The sequence below is a fragment of the Pelodiscus sinensis genome, chromosome 3 (genome assembly GCF_052426305.1).
Source record: "Pelodiscus sinensis isolate ZL-2025 chromosome 3, ASM5242630v1, whole genome shotgun sequence".
NCBI classification, from domain to species: Eukaryota; Metazoa; Chordata; order Testudines; family Trionychidae; genus Pelodiscus; species Pelodiscus sinensis.
In genome coordinates, this window is record NC_143054.1 from 177,948,068 (window position 1) to 177,964,869 (window position 16,802).

Below are 16,802 nucleotides of genomic sequence, written 5' to 3' on the forward strand. Positions count from 1 at the left end.
ACATCATGTCCGGAAGACTGACAAATCTACTCTCTGGTATGCTACCAGAGAGGCGTGAATTCCAAATACAAATGACTTCCACTGTGCTCTGTTGCCAGTTCTAGAAAGTTCAGTCTTAGCAACAAGCAGCATAAGCGTCCCAACAGACCTTAACTGCAGGGAGGGGTATAAGGAGAAAGGCAGTTTCTTTAGTAACTGGCTTCCTGGCCAATCAGGGATTTCAATGTGTATCCAACACCTTACCCACCAAGTTACAAAGGCTTAAAAAACATACTTCAAAAATTCAAATACTTTGGCTTTGGCTTTTTTTTTTTCATTTCCATAGATTTTATTCTGCAAGCAGAAATGTTTATTATTTTCTATAGCTATTCCTTTAGAATAAAGGTCTATATACTTTAATAATCTGACTATATGGTAATAACAGTAACCAGTAACTTTAATATGTATAATATTTTGAACAAAGAAGGAAGCAAATTCTGACATATAGGGTGTGTCTAGACTGGCAAGATTTTGCGCAAAGCAGGTGCTTTTGTGCAAAAACTTGTCAGCTGTCTACACTGGCCGCTTGAATTTGTGCAAGAGCACTGACTTTGTAATGTACAAAATCATTGCTTCTTGTGCAAATACTTTCACGCTCCTGCTCGGGAAAAAGCCCTCTTGTGCAAGAATACTTGCGCAAGGGTGCCAGTGTAGACAGGGAAGAACTGTTTTGCGCAAAAAAGCCCCGGTGGCTAAAATGGCGATCAGGGCTTTCTTCCGCAAAATTGCGTCTAGACTGGCCACGGATGCTTTTGCGCAAAAGCACTTTTTGCGCAAAAGCATCTGTGCCAATCTAGATGCGCTTTTGCGGAAATACTTTTAATGGAAAAAGTTTTCCGTTAAAAGTATTTCTGCAAAATCATGCCAGTCTAGATGCAGCCATAGAGTTGGCATGTGACTGCTGAAAAAGACAACTAAATTCATTGCAAATGATGGTTATGAAGAAAGAATCAGTTAAGCTTGGTCTTCTATGCATTTAAAATGTTTATGAAAATAGTGATGATAGTAACTGATCTGGGAAAAGTTGGAAGGAAGCTTTATTAGTGAAATTTTCCCCACTGCTGTACAAATCCCAAGAAGCCAACCATGACTTCCCATTTATTCATCTACTCTCAATGTTGGAGTCTCAGCAGAGCCACTGTTGAGGTATTAGGTTAACACAGCACGCCCGCCATGCTGAAGTGATTGGCCCATAGATATACAGAGTTGCAGTCCCCCTCTATGGCTATGTCAATAAAGCCCTTGTAAAGTTGGGCTCTGCAACAAGCAAGTGTACAGAATGTCATGTGGATCGTACACATCCTGCATACCTTGTGTCAGAACTGCACAACAAATGTGGAAGAAGAGACCAAATTTGACTTTATGCATCAAGTGAGTTTTTATGAAACATCTTAACTTTTATTTTGCTGACTTCACTCAAAAAAGATACTACACAATTCAATCATGAATAAAGATCGAAGGCACCATCCCCAATATACAGTAAGCCAGTAAAGAATGAGAAGGTTGTAGATATTTTATAATAAACCAAAGATTGTGTAAGTTTTTGGTCCATTGAAGCTTTTATATTTTCTCTTTTTCATATTCAAGCAAATATGGCTCCCTCTCTCAACTCATCTGAAAGGTGGTTCCCCTTCCCATCTTAATAAAAATGTCTCAGATTGAGCTAAACCATGGAACAGTGGTCTCTGCTAGCTGGTGTAACCTATCTTATAAAGTCTCTGGTGGCAAAAATACAAGGCAGTGATATAAACCAAACTAACTCTTGTTCAGCATGGCTGTCTACAGTCAGCCAAACCACCATCTTCTGGGGATTATTCGCTAGTTGGATTTACTGGCCAGAATTTAAAGCTGCTTTTCTCTGAGACTGAATCTCTTTATGGTTGGTGTCGATTCCCTAGTGGGGTGGGCATGGTGAATCATAATGTTCCCATTATGCCTCTGGTGTTTAGGGCAACAACAAAGCTCCTTCCACTCTTGTTTCTGGTAAGTCTTCAATTGGTTCCCCAGCTGTGTCCCAGGTTTTTCAGTTTGGCTTCTAGGGCACATTGCTATGTTACATTTTCTCATGGTCACTGAACTAAATCTGGCCCATTACCTGGATCCTGCAATGACTTTCAAAATTCTGTTGAAGCACAATTCCCAAAAGCAACACCAAAGGGTCAAATAGTAGCAACCTTTTTTAAACCAAAAATCAAATTAAAAACTTTGGAGGAACCCTTTAGGGATCTAGAACACACTCACTGCAAATGAAGACTAGTAATTTGGTGCTATTATTTCCTTCTCTGCAGGGATGCAGCAGCACCCCATAGCCCACTGGATTGGGAGAGTCTTATATCTGGTGTATTAGGTATAGCCTGTGTTCCTGAAGCTTTAATTTTAAAAAAATGGATGTTTCTAGCCCTTATTGTTGCAGAGAAAAGCTAGAGAACGTGAACATAAAAGGGCCCAAACCCCAGTGGGCAAATAAAAAGAGGGTGAGCCCATGTTTTTATTTGTTAAAACCTCAAGATTTGTCAGCCAGTCTCACGCTTCCAGAGGTGCCTGGCTCGCTGTGTTTGAAGGCTTGAAATTGGCAAACCTAGTCACCTTTCCATTGGAAAGAGCGCAACAGGCAGGTCTTCAAATGGGGGCGAAGGGGAGTTTGGGGTGGAAGGCAGTCAAGGAAATGTGCAGGAGTCAGAAATAGCGAGAGGCAGGCAAGGCAAAATCCAGCCCTCGCCGAAGCAGATTATTCTCACCGAGGGTGAGTGGGTGGCGGGCGCAGAAAGGCGGGGACGTGGGGAGGGAGGGGGAGGCTGCGGCGGCAGTGGAGGGCGGGGAAAAGGAGAGGTGGGGGGACTGTGCGAGCAATGGCGCCAGACACGGTGTCCAGCGCGGCAGGATCCGCCCCCGCCGCCGCCGCTTTGGCAGTTGCTCCGCAGCCCATTTGTTTCCCCTCAACCGCAGTTTCTGTCAAACGTAGCCACCACCCAACACCCCACAAAGCCGCAGAGCCAGCTACACAGCAACGGCTGGGGACTGGGCGGGGGGGGGGTCCTAGCCGCATTGCACCTTGGGACTTGTAGGCGCTCAAAGACGCTCCCCTGCCCGGCGAGGCGACTCAAAGGCGCGGGTGAGACTTCAATCCCCATGATGCCCTTTGGGAGGCCGGTTCCGTGAGTGGCGGCCTGAGCTGTGGGCGCTGGGGTTTCCCGTCGAAGCGCCCTGATTCTCCAAGGCCGGTTACGACAACTCACTAACCTTCCCGCCCACGCTGAACGAGGCGCCAGGGCTGCCTAGGAAACATGCCTGGCCGTGTGCGCTGGAGACTGAGCCCTGGGAGGGGGGAGAGGCGACGCCGGCCGGCCAGCCAGCCAAGGGAGTGCCAGTCTCCTCCCCGCGCTGCTGGGCGAGCTGCCGCCGCCGCTAGCCTCAGGGCTCCGGAGCACACGGACCAGGCTGCAGTGCAGGGAGGGGAGCTGCTGCCAGGTGACAGTGCTGCTTAAGCTGCGGGCTTTAGTGTCCGGGCACATCCCCCTGCTACCAACCCCCAGCGGGGCCCGGTGCCTGGGGTTATCCCCCGGCTGTGAGGTGTCAGTCTCAGCTCCGCGCCGTGGAGCACGGTGCCCGGGATTACCCCCGCCTGGCTGTGGGGCGTCAGTATCTGCTTTGCTCCATGGGGCGCGGTGCCCGGGGCTATCCCCCTGGATGAGGGGTGTCAGTATCAGCTCTTCTTTATGGGGCCCGGTGCCCGGGGCTATGTCTCCCCACACACACAGAGGGGAGCATTGCTTTGGCTGTAGGGTATCTGCTCTGCTCCATGGACCACGGTGCCCGGGGTTATCCTCCTTGGCTGTGGGGTACCAGTATCTGCTCCGTGGAGCACAGTACCGGGTTATCCTCCCCCCTTCACCCCCCACACACACGCAAGGGAGCATTGTTCTGGCTGTAGGTTATTCCATCAGAATCGGCTTAGTTTCATGGGGCACGGTGCCCGGGCCATAACCCCCACTCTCCAAGGAGATCTCTGCTCTGGCTGTAGGTGGGTGTTTAGTATCCGTTTATCGCCGTGGGAAAAGTGCCCTGGTTGGGAGGAGGACGTTCGTCTCAGATTACCCCGGTGCAAGGTGATGTCCTGTTTTACTCCTCCGCGGGGGGGGGGGGGGGGGCGGCGGGAAAATATTGCTCAGAGTGTGACGTGAAGTTTAAAGCTCTCCAGTCCCCTCTATGGAGTGTTACTATGGGGGGCAACGCTGGGTTATACTACCACGGACTGTTGTTTTGAGTCCGAGGAGTATTTCTTTATGTCTAATGCCAGATTTATCTCTAAAGCACACCGCTTTTAGTGTGGATTCATTGTTAGTAGGTTATGTGCTGTGTTGTTTGGAATATTGCTTATGTGTCTGGAGCAAGGTACCTTTGGGGTGTAAGTACTGCAATGGTTGTGAGGTATAGTTTATGTATTATCCAGTATCAATATACACTCTGGTTTAGTTGATTAATATAAGGTTAAATAAAGGATAATGAATATGGTTAGAGGCATATTCTGTGGAAATAGATGCATGATTTAGCCTGTGCTGATGAGTTGATTCCCACCTTCCTTTCCATCTCGTATTGAACAGTGTTATCTGCATGAGTCTTTGCTTTTCTTCGTCTCTGATTCAGAAATCTCTCTGATGTTTGTGGCTGTGTTTTTGGTGAATGAATGATAGTTTGAGGTGAATGTTACATAGGTTGTGAGGAAACCATGCAGAAAGGATACAAGTAAAAAAATAATTCTGGCTTTAGGGTAAGGAAAGGGAAATCATTAAAGTGTGTATCGGTGCTGGGAAAAAATGTTGTTCCAATACATGGTCGTAAACATTTTTAAATGCTTTTCTTGACTTGATGGTAAATTGAAATGTTTTGTAACTGCAAGTTGGAGAGTGTTTGAATTATCGTAATATGAGAGAGAGCTATTTTTTGAGACGGAGGTGGGAAGAGGTCATCTTATGTTGGTGTTTTATATTAATTCTGTTTCTCTTTAACATTATCCAATATGCATGCAGATTGACAGTTGCAAATGGATCATGATGTAAAAGCTCAGAAGACTTCTTTATAACGCGTTTCGAACTGACACAATAAATTCAGATTTGTTGCTGGAAAAACCCCTTTCACTTTGTATTTTAAATACCCATTTATTTTACATTTTAAATATACTTTTTCTTTTTATTTTCAGTTTACTGACATACATTTTAAAGGGGAAAAATCCAAGAAGCCTCTTTTTGCAGGAAGACAAGAAGATGCATTAGAGGAGACACAGCCCGGACTCTTCTGTAGGTGGTGGTGACACACAGAAGTTACTTTGCCTTTGGATAGAAAAGACCTGTATGTAATTAATGCGTTACCCCTCTGCCTCCCCCAGAAGTTGTCTGGATTGCAAAGCAGCGGGGCGGCAGCAGCTGCTCATCTCGGGCAACAGAAGATTATGGTGGCAGCACTACAGTAGCAGCCGCGGCAACAACGGCAAACAGCAGCAGAGATAGTCCGTCCGTGAATGTGTTTTCTGAATAAAACCAGCTTGGCAAAGTGCAACCTGAAGATTCAGCAGCTAGGCAGGAATTGATAACGTTTAAAAGAGGGACACATTTTAAGGGGGATCGAGGGAGGCGACACTAGGTTTTGTCTGTGTGCTTGTGGGAGTGGGGGTTGGTTATCATGGCGGATCGGACAGCTCCTAGATGCCAGCTCCGTCTGGAATGGGTTTACGGGTACAGGGGTCACCAGTGCCGCAACAACCTGTACTACACGGCAGGCAAGGAGGTGGTTTACTTCGTGGCTGGAGTCGGGGTGATTTATAACACCAGAGAACACACCCAGAAATTCTTCTTAGGACACAACGATGATATTATCAGGTAAGGGGGGGGGGGGGGGAGACGGTGGGCTGGGATTAATAAGGAGTGATGTTTCTGTAATGTTTGAGAGAAGTGCAGATTTTCATCAATATCTGGTCTGTCTGGATCCTACCTGATCTTGTACCGAAGCCTCCAAATTGTAACTCACAATAGAAAACAAGTGTAGCCTTTTCTACTGCACAACAACCAACCAGACACCTTCACTACCACCACCACAACAAAAACTTTGGTACAATAACTTTACTGCAAAACCCCTGCCAATTTTCAGTTCACTGTCTGAAATGTCTATTATTACGTCTAAATAGAGAATGTTGTGTAGATGCCACTCTATCACCAATAAAGTCTGGACTCCAGGCCTCTCAGTTCAACAGCAACACAAATGCCCAGATCTGACACCTGAATTCAGCCAATTTTTGGTTCACACACTGCCAATGCAATCTTTAAAAGAAAGAACAAGGTTAGCTGCTCATGCCCCAGGAACAAAAAATTTGATGCCAATGTATTCTGTTGCAACAGTATCAGGAAGTCTAGATTCAATACCTTAATCCTCCTGGTTTGTCAAGTTTTCGTTCTAGTCTCTCACATTCTGCTTCCTGAATAGATAATGTATTTAGCCATCCCTGCTGTACTTGAAGAATTTTGACCCTGATGTGTTCTAGTACGGATAGCATTGTAAAAACTTGGATTCAGTATCTGGGTTCAGCTATATCCTGCCAAATTTTGTTCATAAACACAGAAACTGTATCGAAACAGAGAACAGGTGTTGCTTTTACTATACCACCTGAGAAATCTGGATCACAGTACAAAAAAGCTGAATGGACTGCTGGAGCCAGCTAACTGTTGGCCACTTACCACTTTTTACCACCTACATTTAGCATAGATTAAACTTCTCCTATTCAAACAAAATAATTTAGAATCCAGAATAGTGCCTGATGAATCATGGTGTAACAGTGCTGTAGAAAACACATACACACCAATTGAATCTGGGGATATCCATCTGGGTCTTGGTACTGCAATATGCACATTCTACAATTATCATATAACTTCTGGAAATCCATCTTCCTTTTACAACACGTCTTTTCCTATCACGTGTTAGTTGGCTCATTTCCCTCCCTCCTTTCATTGGATGCACTTACAAAGTTCATTTTGGTTTTAGAGTTACTACCAATCCATGTGGCATTCTCTATTTAAATTTTATTTCTTGAAATGCTACATCTAAAATCAGAATGAACTTTTTAAACGTATGCATGTCACTTCATTAAATTCCTGGTATCTCCCTTTTATGTGACTGGTCATTTATTTATTTTTAAACGCTAGAAAGTTCTTATTTAGTATGTATATATGAGTTTATTTTAATACACTTGTTCAAAGCTTTTATTTCTTGGCATTTCTATCTGCTAAGGATTATTATTATTATTGTATAAATTGTATGGTGAGTCATTTATAGAACATTTTGAATGATTGCTTCCAGCACACTGCATATGTACTAAATTTTGATGATAAAACAGACGGTGGGTATGTAGGTGTTCAGCATTGGCATTTTGACACTACATGCCTTTTTATCCTAATTTTAAAGGATAGTAGTATGCAAATCAAAACATTGTTTGAGGATTAGCTCTGTGATTAGTATATTATGTTAAGATTTGAGACTCCAGTTCAATTTCTGAGCTGGTAGGGCTAATTCTGTTGAGTCAGCATGTTCCACTCTTGGAGGTGGCAGGAATATTTTGTATTGCTCAAAATTGCTCTGTTGCCAAATAAACAGCAGCATCAATGGGATCCAAGGAGGAGTCTGATGTATCTCAGTCATGGCTAAGGAAGGTTGCTCTGATGTTGGGCTTAGGAAAGGACAAGTCTTCTGCTGAAAACCCTGCTCCCCCAAATTGTGGTGGAATTTTTTTTTTTTGCATTTATAGTACTTTATGCTTTTTATTCCTTTGGTACATTTTATGATTCTCATTAATAGAGTATTCTGGCACAGCATTCCATATAACCACTTTTTAGCTGAATGTTTTCTGGTATGATCAGTAGTGAAGTGCTTATAAATGTTAGCATTTTAGGTCCAAATGCAGGAATTTCTGTGTGTGTGTATGTGGGTGTAGGGTGTGTGTGTGTTTGTTTGTTTTTTTAAATGTGGACTGCAAGGGTGTGAATGCACCCCCAGGGAAATCAGCCCCCTTCCCCTGGCAGGCCAGAGCATGGCGGAAGGAGGCTCAGGCAGCACAATGCTCCTGCCTTCCCTTGGCCAGCTGGACCATGCTTACTTGGGGAATTATGAGGGGGAGGGGGTGCTTTCATACCCTTCACACCCCACTGCGTACGGGCCTGCATTTAAATTGTCACAGTTAAGCATCAGAACCAACATCTTATTAAGATGAATGGGGAATAGTTTTCTAGTATATCCATTGGTGCTATTATATTATTTTGTGTGTGTCCTGATACAGGACAACAGTGCGTAAATTTGCAATCTGAAAGTTCATTGTAATTGAAGGGATTTGTAACATTTCTTAAAAAAATGAATGTTTACACTTTGGAAAATATTGCAGTATCAGTATGAAAGCCTTGGAATGTGTGGGGGGTTTTTCTGCCTCCTTATCTTCCTATTGGCTTCATTTGTAGGGAAAGTTTTCAGAGATATACTAGTTTTACAAGAGTTGATGAAAGCTATAGAAATATTAATAGAAAATGAGATTTAGCATCTCAGTTTGCAGTTGACCAAAGTCATTTCCACAGTGAAAAATCATGTTAAAATCATTTTATTTTCACTAGTTCACAAATTGCCCTGTCTTTGCTTTGTATCAATATCATGAAGTAGCTATTTTTTTACTAAATTTAAAAAGAGCCTTTTTAATGATCAGAATTAAAATTTCGTGTGGGGAAATTAGTGGCACTTTCCCAAGATCCACCCCTCTCCCCAAATCAGTTTCTGTGCAGTCGAAACACCAATCTTGGTGAAATGTCTTATTGTTCAAAATATGATTATATGGGCTCTGCTATGGTCTTCCTTCATGAAGGGAGGGAAATAAACCATGATGTTCTCCCAAGCACCATCTATTTCTGATGCAAAAATGAGATGCCGCTCATGTATGCTGTCTTCTTAATACAATTCTCCCTCTCCTTTATGTGTTTTATCAGCTGTGAAATAATTAATAATGTTATTTAAATTATTGTTTTGAGTTTGATCCATGACATCAACAAGGTGAATAGGGGCAATTCGCACCTTACAAGACTATTGTTACAGTCCCTCTGAAAATGCAGACAGACATGGAATCACATACATCAGTTATAGACATCAATTGCACTTTTATTTTTTATCATTTTTTTCATAATCAGAGAGTGAGAGACTTACTTTTTTTTAAATGAAAGCATAAATTCTGGAGCATGAGATAGCCACACAGTAGTAATAAGATGCACAGGTAGAATGTTCTGTATTTCTACCTGTGCACCAAAACTTACATATGTTAATTCCGCTGAGTTGAAAATTACTCACATGTGTAAGTCTTTTCAGAATTGGGCCTGTTGTGAGCCGAATTCAGGATGAGTTGTAACATTAATCTATTCAGATGTTAAGGTCACCATCCTGTTTGAGTAAAACTGTGGGTTTGAAGCGAACAAACTGTAGTGACAGGCAAACAAAATTAACACAAGTAGATGAGGGAATAAGTTATGCACCTTCTTTATTTTAAGACAGCTTTCCACAAAATGCTCCTTCTCATAAAAGCGACAATATACACTTTTTGGTCTTTTTCCTGCGAGTAGATGCATGGTATGGATCCTCTTTTATGTAATCCCATTAACTTCAATGGAAAACCAAGTAAGTCCAAGAGTTTGGGCCCTAGTTTTAACAATAACTGAAGTGTTTCAAGAGAACCTTCATTTTCCTGGAACTTGAATTTTAAATTATTTGTTTAGCAACTAGCATTGTCATCTTACTTATCTCTTAAATGAATTATTGAAAGGGGAGTATTATCACTAAAATTTGTGATAATATGTTGGAACAAATTAATCTCTAGGGTAACTCCACTGGTTTTTTTAATCTAATAGTTTATGTTCCACAACAAAATATAGTCTTTTGAAATATTCCCAGTGGCTGCAACATAATCAGAATTTTTGGATTTCTAGATCTAAATTACATTTTTACCAATTTCTACAGCATTTAACATGTTTCCTAATGCCTTTGAAGTTATATCAGGAAACCTAATGAGAGCATTACATAAATTACATTGTTTTTCTTGTTTCTGCAGTTCTTAAAACACGGTATGAATTGTAACTTGTGTTTTCCTTGACGGATCTGTTGAATACTAAAATAATATAATGTTATACATGTACAAGACCACATTTGTATTCTATCTGTGGGGAAAATAAATCAGCTGTGAGGCAGGAAACTACAAATCATAACACCTTTACTATAGTTTTATTATAATAGTTTATGCCTCCAGATATTAACTAGAAAGCCAGCCTGCTAACCTCTGGTAATAAACCATGTTATTTATGTGAGAGAAACTGCAACTTAATAATAATGTGGGATTTGTAAGAATAACTCTGTAAATACTCTGGTATATGTGTTCCACTGTGCTGACAGGCTAGGAAGTTAAGACAGATTAAAAAATATTGATGTGTCACCAGTGATGGGATTTATTGGGTTGAGTGAATAGATGGAGGTTTGGTTTATTTCTTACAGTGATTATTTCAGAAGATAGAAAAGGTATTAGAGAATGACTACCCATTTTTGCTGGGTTGATAGAGTTGTGAACAAAATGTGATGCTTGAACCAAAGCCACTTGTTCTTGGGAATATTATATATTATTTTAGAGAAAACAAAGATGAAGTCATGGTCATCAACCACCTGGAATTAAACCATCTTAGTTTCATTGATAAAGTACAGTACAATATTTTACAAAATTGCTTATTGTAATAAAGTGTTAGGTTTACATGGTGTCTCTTATGCCCAGAGATTCTAAAGTACTTAACACACTTTACATGCAGTTATTTTCTAATAATATCTGCTGGCAAATGTTCATCATACAATGATAACCAAGCTGCTACAGTTATTTCCTATGCCACCTATAAGTTAAACTAACCTTAGTGACTTTATTGTGACTTTGACTTTCACAGCAACCTGTGCACATTTGAGCACCACTGAAATGCACTTGTTTTTGGGTAGGCAAGTGGTACCAACTACAGTACTACAGTTTATTGAACAATAGCAACAATGCCTTTCTGCAGTTTTAATAGTAACCCCTAGATTTTCAGTTCAAAAGAAAACTCAGGAAGAACTAAGGTGAAATAGTGAGTTTTAAACCATATCTAGTCTTTCAAAATATACTAAAATACATATCTCTTTTTCCTTTTTGTCAAGTAAATATCCACATCTCTTCCAAGCTGATCTTCAGTGTAGTCATTTCATCAATATTTCAAATAAACATTAGGAACAGCACTATCTTATTTCCAAATAATTTATCCACAATGAAGCTTTAAACCAATGAAAGTCAATTTTAGGTAATTGTATTTTGCCTATGTACTGTACATTCTTTTGCAGTTTCAATGGATTATAGGACAGTCTTCTTAATTTCCTACCCTATATAAAGATATATGTAAATTCCCATTTTTAGTTCCACACATGTGAGCATGTGTGTGAATTTGATTGTACAGCGTGTGTAAATATTTTATGGTCAATGCCACTTGACTTATATTACTACCTAAGGGAGTTATGTGATCATTGTTTTCAGAAGTTTTACTCATGTTGAAATAATTCACACCAAATAGATTGCTGTTTTAAGCAGATAATAAAATAGCAGTAGCATAATAAATAAAAAATGATTTTGCCTCCTATCTGTAGTAGTAATCATAAGTTTAGCTTCAGAGCTAAATACAATTATTACTTCATTTTAACATAATAAAGCATCTTTATTTTGTACTAAAACAATTCTAATTTAACTAATATATGTGTGTGTGTATATATAATTTAGTAGTAACTTAGAAGAGAATCCGGTTCTAATTTATACTAGTGTAAATTAATAATTTAACTTTCTTGAAGTAACTTGAATTACACTGCTTTTACACCAGTCTAAGTAAAAAGACATTCAGGTCCTTGGTTATTATTGTAGACCAATAATCTTCAAATTCAAAAGGAATTAATTTTTTGGACTTCTGAAAATCTGTATAGTTATTCTGGAAGAAGGTGGTGGTAGTGGCATGTCATTCTTATAGTGACAAGTTAAATTTTCTAGAAGAAAAGAATCTCTTCATTTATAAAGGTATAAAGTTAAATACATTAACATCGTAAGCATTCCTGAAAGTTGTGGGCTGTTTGGGGTTTTTTGGTCTCAGATGGGTAACTATGTTAGTCTGTAACTTTAAAAACAAGGGTAGTTCTCTAGTTAGCTTCCAGCAATCGTGAATACAGTTTCTTTTCCTTTTTCTCTTGTTTTTTTTCACCCCCTTCCAGTTTGTTCCTAATAGACATATAGTAATAAAATATTTTCAAGTATACCTTAACCACTCATTCTATTGAAATTTAACTAACCAATCGCAACATATTGTAAAACGATTATTTAACTTATTATATCCCATCACTTAACTGGTTTATTTCAATTAACATTATTAAAATACAGTATGACTACCGGTATTTTAATAAACCTATGTCATACATTTTGTTGCAGTTTAAAAATGAATGTTTTCAGACTTCAAAGATACTGATACTCTTCCATTTATCTGGAGGTGTTAGATTGGAACATCTTTTCAACAGCCCCAAATTGCCTTATTTCAACATGACTGGTTTGGCATGTGCCGTATTTCAGTGTGACTGGTTTGTAATGTACAAAGAAGTCACTGCACATTTCCCAGTTTATGGCTGCTTCTAGGCTTGCCAGATGCTTTCACCAAAAATCCCGAATATGGCAGGAAAAAAACCTTGGTTGAGAAAAAAAACGGGAGGGGGGGGGGGGACAAAAGTTGTTGAGCAAAAAAAAAAAAAAAAGGGGGTGGTGGTGGGAGAACAACAACAACAAAAAAAGGTCACTGCGCCTTCAGGAATCCCTGCACTCCTCACTTCCCCCATGCCCAGATGCGGCAGGGGAAGATTGTCTCTGACAGCCTTCTGTCCAAGAGAAACAGAAAATACCGGACAGGGGCCAGAAATAACAGACTGTCTGGGCGAAAACCGGACACCTGGCAACCCTTGCTGCTTTTGTAAGAATACACCTAAATTATTGAAGTATAGGCCATAAGAAGCAGGCCTGAATATCTATATCTTAACATGACATTGGACATTTAGAATTGTTTCTATTATCTTGTAAATGGAAATTTAAATAAAGCAATACAGTTATAAGCATATTACCTTATGCAGAATTTTACTATTGTTTTTCTCCAATAGAAAGTGCAGGGAAAAGCTCCCTAGCTCAGTTATATTATGTAATTTATATTTTTCGATTGTACAGCAGCTGGAAGAAATAACAATCTTTTTCTTTAGATATATTTTCTTCAAAGACATGCTTTACATTTTCAGCACATTAGCATGACAGTTGTTGGAAGAGATTTTGCATTGCATTGATTGTTACTTGCTGGTAACTTCTTTTCCATTTTTTTTCTTGAAGTGGTTTAAAAGAGTATTTGATCTATTACAGGAATTATTGTAGTATGTTTCAATAAGATACATATTAAATGAGGCAATGTCAGTACTAGACAAAATAAGTGATAGTGTTCAAAATTACCTTTTTTTGTTTCTTGGATCCATTCAGCTAACAAAAGGTGTGTTTTTGGTTATGTAGGTTTTTTTTTAAAACATGACCTTTAAATTTAAATCAGACTGGACCAAATTCTGTTTATATTTACATTTTAGAGATTTTATTTGGATATTTGCACTTTGTCACTGCTTTTTAAAAACTTGTATTGTTTTATTTTTATTATTGTTAATAACATTGTTATAATGTCTGTAAAATATATATAAGACTGTAAGCAAAATAAACTTGGTTAGACAATAAAAACAATGAGCAATCCATGGCACTTTAGAGACTGACAAATATATTATAACATTGAACTTTTGTGAGTAAAACCCACTTCATTGGATGAGTTGGGGTGGAAATTACAGAATCCAGAGTATATATAATAGCAAAAGCAGTTAACTGTCATTTATGGGACCAGTCTTAATGATGCTAATTGAGTCAGGCTGGATATATCCCATTCATAGTTTTTTATATGTAAATGCAAATACCAAAGGCAGGAGAAATTGCCTTTGTAGTGCATTAACTAATTAATATCTTTATTCAAGCCTAAGTTAGACAATGTATTTAGTTTGACATGAAATGTTAGGATAAAAAAAATTTGAAGATATTAAAAGACACTATTTCTTCAGCTTTCTGTTTCAGCTATATTAATCTTGAAGAAGAAGTTTGGTTGACTTTCTAGGGCAGTGAAGTCAAAAGTCAAATTAATAGTACTTTTGTCATCATTAGCATATTAGAAATGTAAATGTATTATTAATATTTCTATTTTCAGAACGCAGGCAGACTGGCTTTAGTTCTTGTCTCCAGGAGACATGATTAATATTGCTTTACCCTGTTAAGTGTAGTGCTTTTATCTACCCGTCACACAGTCCGTACTCTGCCATAATATTGTTATCCAAAGTATATTTGTATTGACTTGCCCCATCTAGTTTTAAGCTTCAACAAAATCTCCACAATCTCCCTCAGACTCAGCTTAATATATCTCACAGTTGGGAAATATTTTCTAATATTAGGCCTAAATTTTCCCTTTCTTAATTTTCTCCCATTTTATCTAGTGATCAGTTGTATTCCCCTAAATAATTCCCTTTACTCCTTGATATTTGCTTTCTTCAAATATTTGTAGACCGTTATCATGTTGTCCCTTATTTATTGACTAACAAAATATGTAGATGATATCACGAGCTTTCATGGGTACAGCCCACTTCTTCAGATGACCAGGGATGTGCTCACGGAAGCTCATGATACCATCTACATGTGTTGTTAGTCTTTAAAGTGCTACCAGACTCGTTGTTTTTTAAATGTATCCTGTACAGACTAACTCAGCTGCCTCTCTGAACCTTATTTATTGCTTAGTCAAGTTAAATATTGCCTCATTACTCTTTTCTCATAGAACTGTCCCCCCCCCATCCTCCTAATTATATTATTGTGTTTTTCTGATAATTTGATTTGTGAATGTCTGTCTGGTAATGTAGCATATTAAACTGCATGGACTATTCTAGGTGTATCATGGCATGATGCCTTTACATATGTATCCAAATCACTTTGGCTTATTTTATTTTAATTAGGATATGGCATATCCATATGGCAGTGTAAATTCCTTTCTAGTTTCTATCCACTATCATCCACAAGATCTTGGTTGATATTACTGATTCCCAGGTTTTCTTGTTTTTTCCATGTGTATGTGCGTGTGTGTGTTATTTCATGTTTCATAGGCTTTAAGAGATCTAAATGTGTCCTTCATTGAGTCAATAGACATATAGAAAGCAAGATCAGTGTACAGGCAGTCCCCGGGTTACGCGGATCCGACTTATGTCGGATCCGTACTTACGAATGGGGCTTTTCTCGCCCCGGAGGACGGGGGCGGCGGGACTGCCCAGACGCGCAACGGTCCCGCCGCCTGTGTCCTCCGGGGCGAGAAAAGCTGCTCCGCGTCTCCCTGGTCTGCTGCTCTCCCCCCGCCCCCCCCAGCAGACCAGGGAGACACGGAGCAAAGCCGCGGAGGACGCGGGCGGTGGGACCGCCCAGACGCACCGCGGTCCCGCCGCCCGGGTCCTCCACGTATTTGCTCCACGTCTCCCTGGTCTGCTGGTGGGCCACCCCCCAGCAGACCAGGGAGATGCGGAGCAAAGCCGCAGAGGATGCGGGCAGCGGGACCGCGGTGCGTCTCGGTCCCGCCGCCCACGTCTCCCTGGATTGCTGGGGGGGGGGGCACAGCTAGTGCCCCCTCCCCCGAGCAGACCAGGCTTTTCTCGCAGACGCCTGTGGTAGAGCAGCTGGAGCGTTGCTGGTTGGTCCCGCAGCGCCGCTCCTCGGCGCTACTGGACCAACCCGGCAGCACCCCAGCTGCTCTGCCCCAGGTGTCCTGATTCAGCCGCTGCTGGTCAGTTTCGGCAGCGGCTGAATCAGGACGCCTGGGGCAGAGCAGCTGGGGTGCTGCTGGGTTGGTCCAGTAGCGCCGCTCCTCGGCGCTACTGGACCAACCCAGCAGCACCCCAGCTGCTCTGCCCCAGGCGTCCACAAGTCAGCCGCTGCTGAAACTGACCAGCGGCTGACTACAGGAATCCCGAGGCAGAGTTACTCTGCCCCGGGCTTCCTGGAATCAGCCGCTGATCAGTTTCAGCAGCAGTTGACTTGGGGGCACCTGGGGTAGAGCAGCTGGGGTGCTGACGGGTTGGTCCCTGCAGCGCCGAGGTGCGGCGCTGCGGGGACCTACCTGGCAGCGCCCCAGCTGCTCTGTCCCAGGCGCCCAGATTCAGCCACTGTTGAAACTGATCAGCGGCTGATTCCAGGAAGCCCGGGGCAGAGAAACTCTGCCTCAGGCTTCTTGTAGTCAGCCGCTGGTCAGTTTCAGCAGCGGCTGAATCTGGACGCCAGTTCCGACTTACGTACAAATTCAACTTAAGAACAAACCTACAGTCCCTATCTTGTACGTAACCCGGGGACTGCCTGTATTAATTCTTGATGTCGTCTAAGAAACTACCAAACTGTTGATGGTTCAGTGCTTTTGTTTAAATGTACAGTAAAACTCCAATAGTCTGGCATCCAATAGTCCGGCACTCCTGATAGTCCGGCATCAAAATGGCAAGAGCCTAGTGAGTGAGCTTCGGCAAAAAATGAGTCACAAGGTAACAGCAGCAGCAGCTGAACTGAGCAAAAAGGGTAAAAA

General features: G+C 41.1%; 1 protein-coding gene across 3 annotated transcripts in view; it reads left to right on the forward strand.

Annotated features, from left to right (window-relative positions):
* The first annotated feature begins 3,160 nt into the window (after positions 1–3,160).
* The window catches only part of EML6 (EMAP like 6), a 210,393-nt gene continuing 196,751 nt past the window's right edge, over positions 3,161–16,802 (forward strand). Inside the window, exons 1-3 of one of the 3 annotated variants that reach the window (XM_075925488.2) lie at positions 3,161–4,145; positions 5,237–5,333; positions 5,423–5,912. In XM_075925488.2, coding sequence (XP_075781603.2) covers positions 5,716–5,912 — 197 coding nt within the window. In that variant the 5' untranslated portion in view covers positions 3,161–4,145; positions 5,237–5,333; positions 5,423–5,715. Of the gene's footprint in view, positions 4,146–5,236; positions 5,913–16,802 lie in introns of all 3 variants that reach the window. The other 2 variants (XM_075925489.2, XM_006122118.5) reach the window with 2 other exon arrangements.